The sequence below is a fragment of the Erigeron canadensis genome, chromosome 3 (genome assembly GCF_010389155.1).
Source record: "Erigeron canadensis isolate Cc75 chromosome 3, C_canadensis_v1, whole genome shotgun sequence".
NCBI classification, from domain to species: Eukaryota; Viridiplantae; Streptophyta; class Magnoliopsida; order Asterales; family Asteraceae; genus Erigeron; species Erigeron canadensis.
In genome coordinates, this window is record NC_057763.1 from 42,900,341 (window position 1) to 42,919,550 (window position 19,210).

The following is a 19,210-nucleotide window of genomic DNA, read 5'->3' on the forward strand; positions in this document are numbered from 1 at the left end:
ATAATTAGCATAATGATAGTTCACGAATTTACATATGTTTATAAAAAAAACTAATTTTGAATGAACTCAATTTTAGAAGATGCAAACTACTTATGATATTCCAGTTTAAACTCAAACTCAAACACAAATACATAATTACAAAAAATTATAAGATCTCAAATTGAGTAATCGTTATTTTACAAGAGCTCAAAATTTCTTATTACGTGACTCTATTTGTCTAGTTCTTAATGTTTCCAATAAGATTTTTGATTACATTTTAGTACAAGTTTAGGCGGGATAAAAATAAAATAAAATACAATAAAAGTTAATAGACTTTGTCTGTTTTAAGTTATATAAAGATGAGAAATTATATTTGATTAAAATGTAACGATTAAATCTATATTTTTTTTCTTTCTGCCGTTCTAAAATAAAGAAAATCTATTTTTTTGTACAATGACTAGGAAAATAGTATCATAAAGGCATAAACCCTTTTGCAAATATTTACCTTTTACAGTCAAAAATTGCAGATAAACCCTTCCCTCTCTTTTTCCCCTCCACCCTTTTCATCCCACCCATGGAATTTGAATCCAAACTCGAACAAACACTCACCGGAATCTTGAAATCCGCCGACTTAGAAACAGCCACAGAGCTTTCAGTCCGAAAAGAAGCCGAGAACCTCCTCGGAATCGAGCTTTCCGATCTCGATAGCAAGCGGCTCGTTCGACAAACCGTGGAGTCGTTTTTACTGTCAAATTTTCCGGCAGATGAAGTTATAGAGGAAAGAGACGATGTGGGAGAACTGCAGAAGGATAAGTCTCCGGTTTTTAACGGCACGAATGGCTCCGAAGATGCCGGTGGACGTATTATTTGTAGAGTGAGCTTTTGAAACCCTAATTTAGCTTAAATTGTGTTTTATCTATATCATTTCTTTGTAAACAGTTTAGTTTAGAGGGATTGAATTGAAAATTTACTTTTAATTATACGGGTGGTTTTAGGTTTTAAATGACATTTAATAATAGAATATCAAAATGTATTTCAGATATCTGACTCATTATGTATATATTTCAAAAGGTGGATTAAGAGAAACAGAGCTTAATTATTAGAAAATGACTTTACTTTGTACAAGGAAAAATTACATAGAAAGTTTGAATATCGCAACTACTATTAGGCTTCTAGCCTAGCTGTATCGAGGACAGGTAGTTCATTAACGAAAATCTTGCGGGTTAAGGTGTCATTAGATACAAAAATGTTGAAAAGGTTATGTTAGCAGGTTCAATGTATGATGGAATGATTATGTAGTTGGCTAGGATTATTGAAGCAGGCATAATATATCAACGTACTGTTAGTTTTGTCTCGTATGAATCATTGTACTTATTCTTTATGTACGAGTCACTAAAAGATGGTTGTGTGATCCATTTTGTTTATATGATAATATGAAGACCGTTTGACCATGTAAAAGCGGCGAGTACAGTGACTTGTTACAAGTGTGAAAGTATGCACGTATTCTATGAACGTTAATAATCAACTGGAAAATGGCAACTCATAAAAAAGCTCATATAAGTTGATGACTTGGCACTTCTACAGTTACCCAATGGCTAAAATGGAACACATAGCTATCTTCAACACTAATATAAGTATGTTGAGGCATACTGGACAAAAGTGAAAGTAACAGAACCATTAATGTTCAGATTTTAGAATTGGTTTTGCCATTGGATGTCAGTGCATATTACTTGCGTTACATTGATTCAGTTTGTTTTGTTCAAGACTTTCGAAGCCAATTAGTTATCTTTGTAGCTGAAAGAAAACTTTTTTTATTTGAGAATATTTAAAGCAATAATTACTCAGACGTACTAGACTGCTAACAATCTGCAATGGTAAAATTATTACTCTATTTTGCTCGTTACTGTATAATGATAATCTGATGTTCTATCATAATTAAGAATTTCTTGTGATTATCAATAAAGATAATGTTACCAATCTACCAATTGCGACATTAGTATTGGATAATTAAAATACTCGGACAAAAAGATTATTGAGGGATTTTTGTTGGGCTTAGTTCTTTCGGTAATACATTCTTTTATCACTTGTCTAATGGTTCACTTATTATTGTTTTCCTTTCTGCGTTGCATTGCTACCTGCCTACCTCTTTGATCAATTGTCTAATGGTTCACTTATTATTGTTTTCCTTTCTTGTGTTGCATAGCTACCAGGTATGAGGAGAGTGTCAGTTAAGAAATTCAAAGGAACAAAATTGGTTTCAATTAGAGAGTACTATCAAAAACAGGGAACGGTATTTCCTTCTGGTAGAGGTGACCACTTGCAGCTCCTTTATTTTTATGTTATTACTCGTGCACAGCATTGATGACTGTATTACATATTACAATCTTTTGGCAATAACATCCTGTGAATCTTCTCATAGCGTTAATGTCTGTATTTATTCATTGTTATAGTTGTTTAGCTAATAAATCTGCTGATGGATTTTTATTTTGCTTTACCACTCATGGCTGTAGATAGCTTAAAATTTGGTGTATAGTACTAGGTTATTGCCAAAGAGCATACCCTATATGTTACCCCTTCCCAGCAGACCAACTATTGGGTTATGTGATCAGTATTCTGTCCAAGATTTACATTCACACTAGGCATGTACATAAACCAATCGTGAGAAAGATCGTCCTAGACATATTGTTTCATATATATTTGACAATGTATGGCTGCAAAAGTTACATTCCAAGACGTGGGTGGCTTAGCTATGCCTTTTGTAGATACAGAATATGTTTTACGCATAGCAGACTACTGTTGGAAAACATATGCTTATCTTGGTGATGTAACAAATAGTGAAGAAATGTCGGTATTCTTATACATTAAATATTGAAGACACACTCACTCATACTGATAAGAACAATAGCAGATATAAGACGACCGGAAAGAATTAACAATAAAAGGGAATGGTTTGTATTATTTGAATAACTAAAATAACAGTATAGAAATCAGAAGAAGAACTATCTGAATGGTTAACTTCTTAGCTAATAGACGTAATACTCAAAACGTATCTTTCTGGATACCAAATTGCTCCCTTTATTAGGGATATAGTAATCTCTTTTTTTGGGCCTAACAACGTACTAATCCACCTGCAGCTTGTTTTTACCATACATACGTGCCTCCACTTAACGCCTCCACGTCACTTCTTCCATCTGTAATCTTTCCAAACTTTAGGCCTGTTCGGCCGCTGTTTCGACAATCGATCGATATCACTTCTCTCTCTCTCTCTCTCTCTCTCTCTCTCTCTCTCTCTCTCTCTTTCACACACACACACACAGTCACACACATATTTATAGTGATAGATATGTTAGTTCTACTACCTGTCATTTTTCTTGATATTCTGCTGTTATATACAGGAGTTACATTAAACCCTAAAGAATGGGCAGCATTTCGTTCAAGTTTCTCTGATATAGAAGAAGCCATCACAAAGATGGAGTTAAGGATGAGGTAAAACTTCTCTGGATAAACTATATAGTGGATCGTATTTTTAATGAGGTAAGTTTTGGGATAAAAACAATAATTAAATACACAACCCATTTTATAGGTTTTGATTGTCTTGGTCCAAACTGATTTCCTCATAATTCATTGGTAACTTCATGAATAAAAGATTAATACATTAAAATTAAATATAGCCCAACAAGTAAAATGTATATGAAGGATCCAGTGGATTCTATAGTTAACATTTTCATTTGTTACTTGACCACACCAATATTGGTAGATTATGGAAAGTAATATACTTGCAATTATTATGAAAATACTATGATTTGTATTGCATTTCTTACTTGCAAATATTATGGTCCAGAAATTTGTAAATATAGTTTGAATTTCCTTTGCTATCATTTGAACAAAGTTTCATAACTAGAGCAATTACAATTTCATTTTTTTTAATCCAAAGAAATCAAACTTTATCTACTAATCAAATATAATTGTAATGAGATACCACTCTACCAGTAACTAGCTTTGCTGATTATTACTTGACATGTAATTTCAATAGTTCCAGAAAGAACATCTGGATGAATTTTCATAGGTAGTATCTATGTTATTTGAGAAGTCTGGTTCATTAACCCAACTGGTCAAGGGAGGTTGTTTAACACCATTAGGAAATTCTGGTACTTGGAAATTTCATGTTCGTATGCCAGCCAATAAGTATACACATTAAGAGTATTATTTACAAGTTTAACCATAATCTCAATTTTGTGTGCAAACGAGTCAATTACTAGTTATGCTTACAAATTGGCATGTAATATACATATAGTCATATATTGACAAATTTGATTTTTTTCAGAGGGGGAGAGTCTATTGAAAGGAATCAAACTGAAGCAGAAGCTTCAAATCCTCCTAGTATCTTAGCTTCTGAAGAAGACAGAGGTCACGCATATGTTTTTCCACCTCAACCACTTGTTCCAATCTCAACCACTCGTTTTACTGGGAAGAATTACTACTGCTGGAAACGCCAGATGGAATTCTTTCTAAGTCAATTGCAAGTCTTTTACGTTCTTAATTATTCGTGCCCAAATATTCCTGCTTCACCAGAAGCATCTTTCCAAGAGATTAGTCAAGCCAAATCCCAAGCACAGAAATGGATCAATGATGAGTATATCTGTCGTCACAGTATCTTGAACTCCCTATCCGACCAACTATTTGATCTATACTCCATCAAGACTCTGAATGCCAGAGAATTGTGGGACGAGCTTACGTCATCGTATGCTGATGATTTTGGAACGAGAATATCTCATGTCAATAACTACATTCAGTTTCAAATGGTTGATGGGGTTTCGGTTCTTGAACAAGTTCAAGAGCTTCACAGGATTGCAGGTACCATTACTACCTCTGGGATACACATTGATGAGAATTTTCATGTCAGTGCCATTATTTCAAAACTTCCTCCTTCTTGGAAGCAAGTTCGGGTCAAATTGATGCAAGAAGAGCATCTACCGCTTGATAAGTTAATATACTTGTTAAAGGATGAAGAAGATTGTAGAAATCAACAGAAAAGAACATTCAAGAAGAAAGATATGAGGGGCGTTTGCTTTGGATGTCACCAAGAGGGACACATACGTCGGGATTGTCCTTTGACCAGATCCCATCCAAGAGATCAAAGAGAGGGCTGATCTCAATATAAGTCGACATTGTCGGTAAGGTCATATAGTAAAAAACTGACGCTAATTGTTTGTACCATGTAACATTCATTTTTTTAGATAAGGTGTAATTGCAGGTCCCCCGTTTGAGAGGGAAAGTTGGTCACATAAAATGGAATATGAATAATATCAGTGTTGACCAACTAAGTTTCTGATTTTATTTGTTCAAATATCAGCAAGTTAGTCCTTTTCCTTCTGGTTCTAGTTTTAGGTACCAGAAACAAAAGGAAAACAAATATTAGTGGACTATAAGCTGACCAGTTTTACAGATGATGGACACTTCATATATATGTTGTTTGTTTGACGATTGTATTTTCTGGTCAAAGTTTATATTTGGATTACTAGATGGATAATGTAAATGAATGTTATATAAAGGATTTGTTATTTTGGTGATATCAAGTGGAGCTAGTATTTGCAGCAATTAAAGCCCATAACTGTTCAGTACTCTGTGTATCTGTGCTGTATCAGGTTTTCAGCAAAGTGAACAGAGTGTCTGATCGAACTTGCAACCTCCAAGTCATGATGACCAGACCTCGAGGGCAGGCTAGATATTTTTGTTGGATCAAGTGATAGACAGGCCTGACTTTCAAGTATCTTAAATTCTTCTCGTTTTGGAGTTTAGGACCATGATTGTTATATGATGAAAGCTCAATGACTGCTTAAAGCGGGGACTCGGTCTTCCCCGGGGATGAAGTGGTAAGTTAGTCTCTAAACTTAAATATTTATACTCGTAAAATGTTTTAATTTACTTTGATATAGTGTTGCACATGGTGTTATATTCGCACATATTATTATCGTGTATATTGACTATAATGGAGATCAAATGACATTACAACACGTACAAAATAATCTGGATATGTCATTTTTACCTAAACTAGATATATGTCTTTGATATGAGTGTGAACCTTAGTTCTTCGGGACTTCGGGTTGAATTTTGCCAAAATCTTCATCCATGAGTCCATAACACATATTCTTGACTGTTTCTTCTGAAAAGCTAAAATAATAATACGTTGGTTCACTGTTTCCTGATACAATAATACAGTATATTGCTTATTAGTCAGATCCCTCATAGTAAGATTTAATCCATAGTAATTCCCAACAGCCAAACACACACCCAACTTTTTTTAAGAAGACAACATAGAATGTGTAGATAAATAGAATCTAGTCTTAAGCTATTATACCGGCATGATATGACTCATACGGGGTGAGTCGTTGGGTATCCAATTGTTATACCGGGACTAGTATTCCTCCTATTATTTATTTTTTTAAATTACATTTGATAATATTATGAGACTACCTAGCAAGCTGATTTTGAACTTACAACAAAGATGATTGGCCCTGTAACTCAATGGGAGGCGTATTGTTCCGTATTCAAAATACTTTAACAACTATCAACTATAAAACAAAAGACACTGATTCTAAGCCAAGACCAAAACACCATTTCGTCATGCAACAACACAGCTTTGTATTCAATGAAATTTTTACATGAGATATTACAGCATAATATATCTCACACTCTATATGTGCATGGTGTTCTTTTCTAATTATAAAAACTCAAGATGCTCTACAAATTTCAACGATCCATCTAAGGAAATTGAGTGAGCATAGCTTTAAGCGTCTGTTTGTTTTTTAAACTATCAAAGTATCAAGTGTTATGTAGATTTAAAATGTCGGATAACATATAGTCTTAATAGTTTAAGCAGTAGTATGTGTTGAACAAACACAGTGGGTAAAAAAGGTATTAAAAGTCAGTGACTTAATAATAAATAAAAAATGGGATATGATATTCCTACAACACAATTTAACAATCTATAACAATTACCTGCATTATGCAGTTGTATTATGTGTATAACTATCTATATATTCGTTGTAGATGTCAAAATTCTGTTGTAGAAATATCACTTCCATAAAAAATAGGGAAAATCGAATATTCAGTTGACTGCAAAGTTAATAGATGCAGTCATACCCACATATCATAAAGATGATTGGTATATTACAAAAATGTCTCTCTTTTCCAAAGTAACTTCATCCAATAAACATTCAAGCTAAACCCTAGTGTTTTGGTAGTGAGAGTTGATGGCAAAGAAATGGAAATGAAACCGTTTCTCACGTTTGGTACAACTTAGGAAATAAGGGACACCGAGAATTTAGTTTCTCGAGAAATCCATTAATATGTAAACTGATTTCCTCACTTTTGTGAAGGAAATGCATTTCTCCAATTTTTCAACATGAAAATAAAAGCAAGGAGAAATCAATTCTCTATTTTCTTTTGCTTTATAACCACAATTATAAATACAAAACGCATGTGACTTCTCACATAGCACCAAACATTATAAATCTTTTTGAAGCCCTCCTTTTCTTCTTCCTTTGTCAGTTAACGCCAATTCAAACATTATCATGGCTAATTTGTATTTAGATATATATATATATATATATATATATATTCTGCCTTAAAATTATTTTTTTTCTAATTGAGAAATCTTAATCCTATTTATGGATATAGTTTTTCTATATCACAAATTTGGTGTCTGGATCTAGTTCCATTATTTATTTTGTGCAGAAACATAGGATCTTCAACAAGGAATCCTTATACAAGAAGTTTAATTCATTTAACTTCTAAATATATTAGAAGGAACTTTTAATATCAACAACAATGAAGCTTGATCGATGATATTTATTTTGATGGCTGATGGATTTAGGATTAAAGAGAATGGTAGGTGGTTATGGTTCATATTTTTGAAAGTAGCTTTTTATTTCTCTATTTTTTTTATCTAATAATGTTTTTTTTCTTTTTTCAAAATTCCAAAGTTGATTTCCCCCTTACTACCAAACAAGAGAAATTTGTTGAATTTCTCAGCCGATTTCATTTCCCTACATTTCATTTCTCTGTTCATTTCATTTATCTGAATTTCTCTCAACCAAACGTGCTCTAAAAAGTATATCTGCTACCATTCAAGTTAAGTCATTATTTATAGAATAAGTTAAAAACAAGCATACATTATGACTTGTTAGATTAAGACACCTTTCTATCAAGTCAATTAAGTCACAAAAGAAATCTCTTAAAGAGCATCCCAATGAAGCTTTTTACAAAATTTTCTATTTTCAATAGCTTGAAGTTTTTTATGAATAGCTTAAAGTTCTTCAAGTCATTGAAAAAATTTAACACTATCTCTCTTCTTTGTTTTGTTATTAAAAACTATTTAAAAGACTTTTTTTTCTAGTTTTTTTTCATTAGAATAAAGACTTCATCAAAGCATTTTATAAAAAGCTTTAGACAAAAAACTTGACCATTGAAAATGCTCTAAGTCTAGGGTATTCAGTGATATAGTTTAAGTTTTTTTCTATTTCCTTGATATGACAATTCAGAAAACTCAAACCAAACCAAATTATATCCTATTAATCAAGAATTTGATTATTTGGTTTCAGTTCAAATTTAACTTAATCCAAACCAAACAAATTTAAATAATCTATACTCCCTATATAAACAAACTATCCCTCTCAAATTAAACACCCTACCTTTAAAATCTCTATTTTACCCTTTAATCTACACTATCACCAAACCCTTTATTCCTGAATCTATACTATATTAATAAACAAATTACCCATTTTTTAACTTTCTACCTTTAAAATACTCAAAATACTTTTAATTATCAACACATTCTTAACTCACACACTAAATCTACCCAATATATTCTTAAAAAATAAACACATTAAATCTACCCAATATATTCTTAAAATATTTTACACCCATATTTTTCATTTTGATAGGAGTAGGTACTTGCTGCTCGCTCGCTGTCTACTAAATGAGCTTTTAAACTATTGATTTCTTTCATTAATTAATTTAAATATTTTCACATAATATCTCTATAATATTCTTAATAAAATTATTTACAAAATATACATCTCTTAATCATAAAATAACTACACTAACATTTACATTTATTACTTTTATATTAATAATCATATCGTTACTACCACCGCCACTAGCACCACTCGTTGCCGCATTGCGCGGTACCCATCTTGTACTATATATATAAACACATTATCCCCTAAAATTTAACACTCTACCTTTAAAATCTCTAATTTACCCTTTTAATTTATACTTCCATCAAACACTTTATCCCTGAAATTTCAAAAATACCCTTAAAGAAAAACCTTATGTGTGTCTCTTCCCTTCCCTGAAGTTGTTCACATAGTATACCAAAATAACACACATGTGTTACTGAATTTAATAATCAATCAACATAAAAAACGCTCACTCTAAAACAACAACAGCGGTTTGCACTTTCAGCCCGAAATAAGAAACACTTGAGTTGAATCATACATTCATGTAATAATACAGTACCATTATTTAACCAGCATTTTTTTCCAATACCCCGTTGCATCACGCGGATACAAGGCTCTTGTTCATAAAAGAAACTATGTAAGTGTTTTGTTTGACAAAAAGTTTTCTTTTTAATGAGAATCATCTACCCATACAAATTTAGTAAATAAGAAAAGTACAATATAGTATAAAGTTTAATAATTGTCTAAGAAAGATGATTAATTTTTTAAAATTTGTTTACAAAAATATGATCATAACGATGAGATTAAGAAAAAAGGGAGATTTTGTCTCAACTCTCAATCAATTATAATGGGCTTCAAAATATCGGCCCATATTCTTTCACACCTCCTTTAGTCCTTTCCTTTCACAAAATTTCAAATTCTTACACACGCTCCCATTCCCCATTTTCTCTTTTTTTTTTCTTATTACTGCTGTCCTTCAAATCCATCGATCCTTCCTTCTTTCTCAGGTACTTTTTTTCCACTTCATAAACCCTAATTCATAAATATATATATACACACACATACATACATCTATATATCTAAATCTATACATCCATCCATCTATATCTATTATATTTAAAACTCTCTCATAAAACCCTAGCTACATAAAAATGGAGTGGAATCCTCAAACCCTACAGTTCCTCTCTCAATCATTTCTCGATACACTCTCACCTCAAACCGAACCCCGCCGCCGCGCCGAGAAAAACCTCTCCGACGCCGCCGATAACCCTAACTACGCCCTCGCCGTTCTCCGTCTCGTTGCCGAACCTTCCGTCGACGAACAGATCCGTCAATGCGCCGCTGTCAACTTCAAAAACCATCTCAAAACACGATGGATTACGTCATCAGGTACTTCTCCTGTTATTTCCGATGCTGAAAAACAACAGATTAAACAGTTGATTGTTCCATTAATGTTGTCTGCTAGCCCGAAGATTCAGGCGCAACTTAGCGAAGCTTTGTCGGTTATCGGGAATCATGATTTCCCGAAACTATGGCCAGATTTGCTTCCTGAACTTAGGTCTAGTCTTGAGAAGGCTATTAATGGTAATGATTTTGCTTCTGTTAATGGTATTCTTGCTACAGTGAATTCGTTGTTTAAGAAGTTTAGATATTTGTATAAGAGTGATCCTATTTTGCTTGATTTGAAATACTGTTTGGATAACTTTGCTGCTCCTTTGTTGAGTACTGTGGAGAGTTTGTCGGGTAGGGTGAATGCTGCGGTTGGGGCGGGGGACCGTGTTAATCTTCGCCAGCTGATTGAAGCGCAAAGGCTTTGTTGTCGGATATTTTATTCGTTGAATAAAATGGATTTGCCAGAGTTTTTTGAGGATAATGCTGATAAGTGGATGAATGAGTTTAGGAATTATCTTACTGTGAGGTACCCGATTATTGAAGATACTGGTGCTGATGGTGTTGCAGTTGTGGATGGGTTGCGTGCCGCTGTTTGTGATAATATTAGTCATTATATGGAGCATGAGGAGGAATTGTTTCAAAGGTATTTGAGTGGGTTTGTGGAAGCTGTTTGGAGTCTTCTTGTGGTTGCTTCAGCGGCTCCAAGCCGTGAACGGTTGACCGTTACTGCCATTAAGTTTTTGACTATTGTTAGTACAAGTGTTCATCATGCGCTGTTTTCTGGGGATGAGATATTGCAGCAGATTACTCAGAGTATTGTGATACCTAATGTGATGTTAAGGGATGAAGATGAAGAGCTGTTTGAGATGAACTATGTTGAGTTTATTAGGAGAGATATGGAAGGGAGTGATCTTGATACAAGGAGGAGGATTGCTTGTGAACTTCTTAAGGGAATTGGGGGAAATTACAAAGAGAAGATTACTGAAAGGGTTTCAGCACAGATTAACAGTTGCTTGGCTTTGTTTAACGAAAACCCCGCTGCTAACTGGAAGTATAAAGATTGTGCTATCTACTTGGTTGTATCTCTTGCCATAAAAAGGGCAGGTGGTGCTTCAGTCTCGACTGATCTGGTAGATGTTGAAAGTTTTTTCCGATCAGTTATTGTGCCAGAGTTACAGGGCCAAGATGTCAATGCCTTTCCAATGTTGAAGGCAGGTGCATTGAAGTTTTTCACCATGTTTAGGGTCCTAATTCCTAAACCTGTTGCTATGGCTCTTCTTGGTGATGTGGTTCGTTTTCTTAGCTCAGATGTTAACGTGGTTCATTCTTATGCTGCTAGTTGTATTGAGAAGCTTTTGCTTGTCAAGGAAAATGGTGGACAGGCAAGATATACATCTGCAGACATTGGCCCGATTCTGCCAGTGTTGATGACAAACCTTTTTGGTGCATTGGAGAAGCCAGAGTCTGAGGAGAATCAATATATTATGAGGTGCATTATGCGTGTTCTTCAGATTGCTGATATATCTCCTGAGGTAGCTTCACCCTGCATTACTGGGCTGACATCAGTTCTGAATAGGGTTTGTGAGAATCCTAAAAATCCGGTGTTTAATCATTGTCTATTTGAGGCAGTAGCTGCTCTTGTTCGAAGAGCATGTGAAAGGACCCCTTCACTTGTGCCAGCGTTTGAAACATGCCTTTTACCCAGCCTCCAGATGATATTGGCTAAAGAAGTAACAGAGTTCTTTCCTTATGCCTTTCAGTTGCTTGCTCAGCTTGTGGATCTTAACAGACCTCCAATTCCCCCACACTACATGCAGATATTTGATATACTTTTGACACCTGAATTGTGGAAAAAATCTGCAAATGTCCCGGCTCTTGTGCGTCTACTTCAGTCATTTCTTCAACAGGCATCTAATGAGCTTAAAAGGGAAGGGCGATTAATCCAAGTGCTTGGGATATTCAACCAGCTTGTTTCCTCACCGAGCACAGAAGAACAAGCTTTTTATATTTTGAACCCAATTATTGAGAATCTTGGGTATGATGTAATTGCAGAGTACATGAATCACATCTGGGCTTCCTTGTTTACTCGCCTTCAAAATAGTAAAACCCCAAGACTTGTTAGGTGTCTAATCATATTCATGTCTCTTTTTCTGGTCAAGCATGGTATACAAACTCTTGTGGACTCTATAAATTCTGTTCAGGCGAATCTATTCCAGGCAATTGTGGGTCAATTTTGGATACCTAATCTTAGCACCATAACGGGCACCATAGAGGTTAAGCTTTGTGCAGTTGCATCAAGTAAACTACTCTGTGAATCACAATCGCTGTTGGACCCTGCAGCTGAGGAGCTCTGGGGCAGGTTGCTGGATGGGATTGTTACTCTCCTTTCACAGCCGGAGGAGGCAAGAGTTGTGGATGAACCAGAAGTTCCAGATTTTGGGGAGGCAACTGGCTATCAAGCCACTTTTGTTCGTCTTCACAATGCTGGTAGAAGGGAGGAAGATCCGTTAAGGGAAATTCAGGATCCAAAACACCATTCAGTGGCTTTATTGGCTAATCTTTCTACGCAATTCCGTGGGAGATTCCCCCCGATTATTAATAGATATCTTTCTCAGGCTAATCAAGCTTCACTTCTTCAGCTTTGCAATTCCTACAATCTCACCATAGTATGAGACAATAATCCTGTCAAGGTAAGGTTCTTCTACTGTTCTATATTTTCTGAAATCGAAAACCTTTTTAGAAAGATGTATTTGCTGGGATGCTATATTGTTATGTCTTTTATTTAATATCTTCTTTGTTATGTAATCTTTACAATTTGCATATGTTCTTGCCATGCAATTCTAGATATAGGCCTTGAAAGTTAATAGCATATTTTGCCATTTTGGTTTGTGTATGATTTATGTAATGTATTTGTAATTTTGTATAACCTGTTATGTGCTTTTGTATTTATTATTATCTAGCTTTCAGTAGATGTATGATGTATCTGTAAATTACCTTCCAACTTACCATCGCACCCGAGTTTTATTAGTAATTGCTGTTGCTTGTTAATGTATCTGTAAGTTTGTAGGTGTTTTAGCAACAAATAAAGATGCATTTTTGTAGTTCCCTTACGATTTTAGGCTTACCTGCTATGTAGTTACCCTTGTTCATTACCTGGGATCTGATATATTCAAATGGTTATGCTATCTGCATGATGACTTAGGTACTCACAAGCTCTTTCTTTTTTATCTCACAAGCTCTTCTTTTTTATCTCGGATCTTCTGCTTGGAGTTGATCTGTTTTACTCTTCTCTCAATAGTTTGAGTCGAGTATTAATGCCTTGCTTATTCTGAATAAACGGTTCGAGGTCTGTAGCTCAAACTATTAATCTAACTATTTATTCTACTTAGTTATACACAACATCTAGCCTAATTGAGACAGTCATTATTGAACACAAATATTGAAGATAATTATAGAGTTACAGATCCTTGTAACATAGAATTGAAGGATATTAGATTTTACTAGACTGGGATATAGAGTATATATAGCATGAAATTGATGGCTCCATTATATGATTTCATAAGTTCAGACTTACAAGCATTTGATCGGGTGTAGCAGTATAGTTTTCCATGTATGGGTTCATTGTTGTCTTCTCTATACTTATCATTTCCGTGATTTCTGTGTCCGTTATGTGAATTTAGTGGGTGCCTTTTTTTTGTTATCAGTAGCTCCCAAAGGTTTACATTCTATGGATTTCATTAAAATATGCATGTGACATTGTTACTAGGCCATGTATGTCTTACTTTGTTATGCTTCAAACATGCTGACTATGTTTGACTCAGTGATCCTTTTGTTTCTTTTATTTACATACACATACTCAATAGGTCATCTTTTTGCTTTTGACATCTCTTGTGAATTACTTGAATGACATTTTCAGGACAACTACACTTGAGGATGCAAGGCATTTGTGTCTGGTTTTGTCAGTCGAGTCGAGTCAAGTAAGGTGACGTGTCTGGTTCATCAGTGGAGTCTAGTCAAGTAAAGGATGGCGGGTTCAGGTCAATAGTTCAGTCGGCTCATTTTCCATTTGAGATTTCGTACAGTTTTGAAGATGAATGAATGGCTACCATCGTGTCCAGGTGATATTCTTCCTAGATTTGCTCATCTTATCAGATGGTAAATCAATATTTTGGCAAAAGAGGGTTGTTTTTTAGTGTTGTGTGCAGCAACATATGTTGTTATCAATCAAACTCATTGAGATATATTGGATACTAAGTTCTTTTGTTATGAACAATCGAATGAGTTGTGAATTATCTGTCAAAGAAATATAACGGTGGTATGAAAATATACAAAACTAAGATCTGTTGCCAAACATATTACATCATTTTCGATAGATTATGGAAATGAGTTATAGCCGCCTCATTTATCGAAATAACTGTTTTTACTTTTAAAACATGGTGGTTTTGATAGATGCATTATTATTTTTTTTTTTATATGGCTCATCTAGGTAAATGTTTTATGAATTCGAAGAAATAGGTTAATAAAAAGTTTATTTATCTTCTTATAAAAATATATTATTAACGGAGAAACATGTTATATATATATATATATATGTAATATGTGTGTGTGTGTATACAAATTTAGAGAGAAAACTATGATTGGAAATACCTTAAACTTCATATAAAGTGCTTCGTGTTACTTGGATAGCTTGCAAAACCTTATCGCATAATTCAACTATGGGACCATAATAATATAATATGAAATACGAAATAACGGGAAAAATTCTTTTTATCGATCATTCAACTTTGAATACAGGTTCTTTTTGGTCTGACAGTATTTGATCTAAATTTGAAAAACGAAAATGCAATGGGTTTTGACAAATTCAAAGTAACAGCGTATGTTATATCATTATTCATCACTTGACTAAATTCTTATTCTAAATCTAGTCATTATACAAGAAGATAACAGCCAGTAATCACTATAGATGAGTTAAATTTGATGGTTACGAGAAATAAAATCAAAATGCAATGAAGCTTTCTAAGCTCTTTCGGCAAACAAAAGCATATAGTATATGTTCAGACTGAAATACAGTCTTCACACCATCATATTGAATTCATTTTGTTACGTTCAGTGGTCACACCCAGCTGGGAGAATTAAATACAGAAATAGAAAGAATAAAGATAAAAATGACCAGCCCACACTGCCGCAACATACAGATGAGTAGATGACCCATGTTATAGACCTATCAGTGGAAGATCACACCTTGTTACAGAATGCACTGTCCACAAAGGGATCATACTGCATACAGCATGCTCTAATAGCTGGAAATTTCTGAAAAGTTGATATACCAACCGGGGTATACAATACAAGTACTTGCTACATGAAAAAATAGTTCCATTCTATGATTTTCAGCATTTAAGATGTCACACATAATGACCACATAAGTTTAATTGCAAACTCGTTACAAAACTATATACAGACCAAAACTATATACTGCGAGCTGACATGACAAATACAACTACTATGTACATCAGCACATTAGGTGTTACAATTACCCAATTCTATGAATACTAGATGAACATCCAGCCCACAGTCCACCCAAGAAACAAACCTGCACCAACAAGTCCTAATCCAACAGCCAAAGCCACGGCATACTTACCTACATCATGTTTGTTACTAGGAGCACCGCTACATCGTTTTGCACGTAATTTTTTCTTGGAAGGAAAGCCCCTGCGTGTTTTGTTTCGGGACACGTGCCATGGAGAAGTGGGAAAGGCTGGGGTGATCCTGCTGGTTTTAATTTGGTTATAAAGATTTTCGAGCTGTAGAAGATAGAGCCATTGCTTGTAGGCAAACAATTGAGATGCTTGTTTGAAGATGAGCTTCACAACATGTTCTTTTTCTGCATATGCTTGTTTTGCTGCTGCTTCTGCTTCTCGTGCTCGTGTTTGAGAATGTCGGAGAGCTTCTAATAACTTGCGCTTGCTTTGATCCATCTCAGGAGAAGTAGTTTCTTTTGAACCTTCAGGAACCGTGTTCCCACTGCTCTGTGTGCTTAAAGGGCTGAGAAGACAAGATGCATCACCAAATGAGATAAGGAGTAACAAATTTGAAAGGGATGATACGGCAAACAAGCATCTGGATGTGTGCTTTTAAAAGAGAGAGAATTTGTTTCACACAAACCCAATTACCGTGAACTCAAGTCAAAATAATCAGTTCCAATCACCAATAAGTAAAAAGATAAATGTACATCAAGACGTTTTCTGATCAAAACTGTTGCTTAAATTAAATTGGCATATGGCATATACTGCAATATTATTAAAAAACAAACTTTAAAATGTCAAAAGTCAAACATGAAATTCTTGACTTGAAGATCATAGTATACCTGACTGGCCATGAACTGCTATTCTGACTACCATGAACAGTTGCTTGACATTGGCGTTTTTGCGGCTTTGACATCCCGAATGATGTAAAGTTTTCATCTTTTTTAGGTAGGCATTGACCCTCGGCATCTGGGTCCCTCTTTAGACTTGAGTGTTGAGGTGAAGGAAGATCACAATTCTCAATGAAATCATGTGATTTCTGCGCCACATAGGATGCCAGGTCATCTCTATCGGTCATTCGCCACCATGGCAGCTCGTGGCTCTTCTCAATCTCCATCCAATGAGGAAACTCCGAGTCCAAACTGAACTCATCCAGCTCTTTATAAACAGAATCCATTTCCACAAACTCATAGGATTCTTCTCCTATATTCTCAACCTTAACAGACTGAGAATCCATAATGTCGACAAATTGATGAGAGTTTCCGTCCTCCAAAGTGTTGACATGTTCATTAGCCAATCCTTGTTGGTGTATATAGTTAGGCTGCAAATGTAGCCACCATCTAGAATCAGGCGAGAGGTTTGAGTACAATGAATTGGACGTGGGAGGGGCAAAATCGTCAATGCCATTAGTAGGAGGCCTTGTTTCGACTTGTTTAGACAATGAAGGAACACATGCTAATTTGGGAGCTCTTTTTGCATCTTCTTGAACAAAACAACGGTTTGCAGCTCGTTGCCATGCTGCTCTTGCTTCAGCTGCGGCCATTATCACTCATTCATTCCATATTGCTTCAACAAGATACCTAAAGTTTACCATTTGATTAAATTCATACCGCATTCTATATTCAAAAGCATTGTGAACAATTACACAAACTACACACAGAGCAGAACGACACAAAGATTCATACGGTTACTTCAGTGAAAATAGTATGAACACATTACACATATAAAAGCAGTAAGAAAAATTACATTTGAAAGTCAAGCAATTAGAAGACGGATAACAGAACTTCAGCCTATAAACGGTTTAACAAAGAGCAATCCCAAAAGTCTACCCTGAGAAATTCGAGTCTTTGGCTCTGTTTTACGCAGGCTAACCGGTATTCCCACGACCATTTCCTAGACATTTTCCCTTGGCCATCCCAAGATGTTTACCGAATGCGGTACAAACCAGGGTCTCTTCTCAGACCTTCAGCCTATTGGGGCATATATTCTTTTCAGTAAATTTGCACACACAATTACCCCAAAAAAATATAACAAAATATGTGATTTCAGTTAACTTATGACAGTTTTGAAGAAATTATGATTGTCTCAAATGGGAACTTCAAGAAATTTAACTCTACAAACTGAAAATGGTAAACCCAACATTAAAAGATTGAAAAGATCTAAGCTTTTTATATAGAAAAGCTTTTTATATAGAAATTGAGCGAGAAACAAAAAGATCTGAGCTTTATTGTTAATAAACCAATTACAAAACTCAGCTTGATGATAATTATTAATTAAACTACCAATTCAACAAATGGGTAATTACTAGGCCACCAAGAAAGTGTATACAAAACTAAAATCAGAACATAAATAATAAGAGAAATACATGTATATACATATAAAATGATGATTATGAAGAAATAATAATAGTAAAAAAAACACTGTTATATGAAGATAAAAATAAATAAATAACGGAAAGTAAAAAATAGAAAGTGAGGAAGGAATATTACCTGGAATTGGATTGGAGAGTTAAAAGATGTGAGAGTGAAAGGAAGATGGACTAGTAGTAGATATTATTAAGAAGAATCTTGTTGTTGCTTATTGCTTTTATGATGATGATGGTTTGAATTATATAAATTCATCATTCAATTCTCAGGAAACTTACAAATGACATATTTTTGTCTTTAATCATTTGTTCTTTTTTTGAAAAAAAAAAAAAGTTTTATTTGTTTATCTAGTTGGTTATTATCTTGTTTTCCCACTTTTTCCATGGTGGGGTATATGGGACATTGTTTCTTTTTTTTCTTGTGGGCTTTGCATTGATTTAGCAAAACCAAACCATGAAAGTGCACTTTTTACTCCATACGGGATGCTTAAGTAGTTAGAGGCAAATATACTTAAAATAATAAAATGATATAATTACCGGTGAAAGAAAATACATCGTATATTAATTCAATTTGTATAAATTTGGTTTAAATGACCATTGACACAAACTAGATATACTCATATATTTATGTTTATTTGGAGTATAACAAATTCCACTAGTTTTGAGTTGATGATAAGTTAATCCATGAGTAATTGGAGGAAAAAACAAAAAACAAAAAGAGAGAGGTTTAGCATTATGGGGATCATGGTGCACGTGGCGGAAGAAAGAAAGATGAGGTGGCTAGTAAGGATAAGAATTGTGACAATGCAGTCTTGGAAGCAACTAATTTCATTGGTTGATTTTTAGAGGGCATAAATCTTATAAGCCAACTGTCTTTTTTTCCGGGTCGGGTTAGGTTGATTTGTGTTGGGTTGGGTTGTAGTTAAAGTTGGACCATATATATAGATTAACCTAAAAATAGGTTTGGCGTGTAGTTTGAGCTAGTGTAA

At 34.4% G+C, this 19,210-nt stretch overlaps 3 protein-coding genes across 4 annotated transcripts; 2 read left to right on the top strand and 1 right to left on the bottom strand.

The window, feature by feature from the left end:
• Window positions 1-501: 501 nt before the first annotated feature.
• On the top strand, window positions 502-6,004 carry LOC122593670. 2 transcript variants are annotated; one of them, XM_043766107.1, is made up of 5 exons: window positions 502-853; window positions 2,183-2,288; window positions 3,375-3,465; window positions 4,304-5,153; window positions 5,625-6,004. In XM_043766107.1, the coding sequence occupies exons 1-4, from the start codon at window positions 554-556 to the stop codon at window positions 5,127-5,129; spliced, it is 1,323 nt and encodes a 440-aa protein (XP_043622042.1). In that variant the 5' UTR covers window positions 502-553; the 3' UTR covers window positions 5,130-5,153; window positions 5,625-6,004. The 2 variants fall into 2 exon arrangements, with proteins under 2 accessions (XP_043622042.1, XP_043622041.1); XM_043766106.1 differs by lacking the exon at window positions 5,625-6,004 and having other exon boundaries at window positions 4,304-5,515.
• Window positions 6,005-9,889: 3,885 nt separating this feature from the next.
• Window positions 9,890-14,626, top strand: LOC122590492 (exportin-2). The gene is made up of 2 exons (XM_043762695.1): window positions 9,890-13,024; window positions 14,251-14,626. The coding sequence occupies exon 1, from the start codon at window positions 10,094-10,096 to the stop codon at window positions 13,004-13,006; it is 2,913 nt and encodes a 970-aa protein (XP_043618630.1). The 5' UTR covers window positions 9,890-10,093; the 3' UTR covers window positions 13,007-13,024; window positions 14,251-14,626.
• Window positions 14,627-15,686: 1,060 nt separating this feature from the next.
• LOC122590493 lies at window positions 15,687-18,450 on the bottom strand. The gene is made up of 3 exons (XM_043762696.1): window positions 18,346-18,450; window positions 16,699-17,436; window positions 15,687-16,376 (listed from the first exon to the last, which is right to left on the bottom strand). Exons 2-3 carry the CDS (start codon window positions 17,397-17,399, stop codon window positions 15,884-15,886), a joined length of 1,194 nt encoding a protein of 397 aa, XP_043618631.1. The 5' UTR covers window positions 17,400-17,436; window positions 18,346-18,450; the 3' UTR covers window positions 15,687-15,883.
• Between the last annotated feature and the right edge of the window lie 760 nt (window positions 18,451-19,210).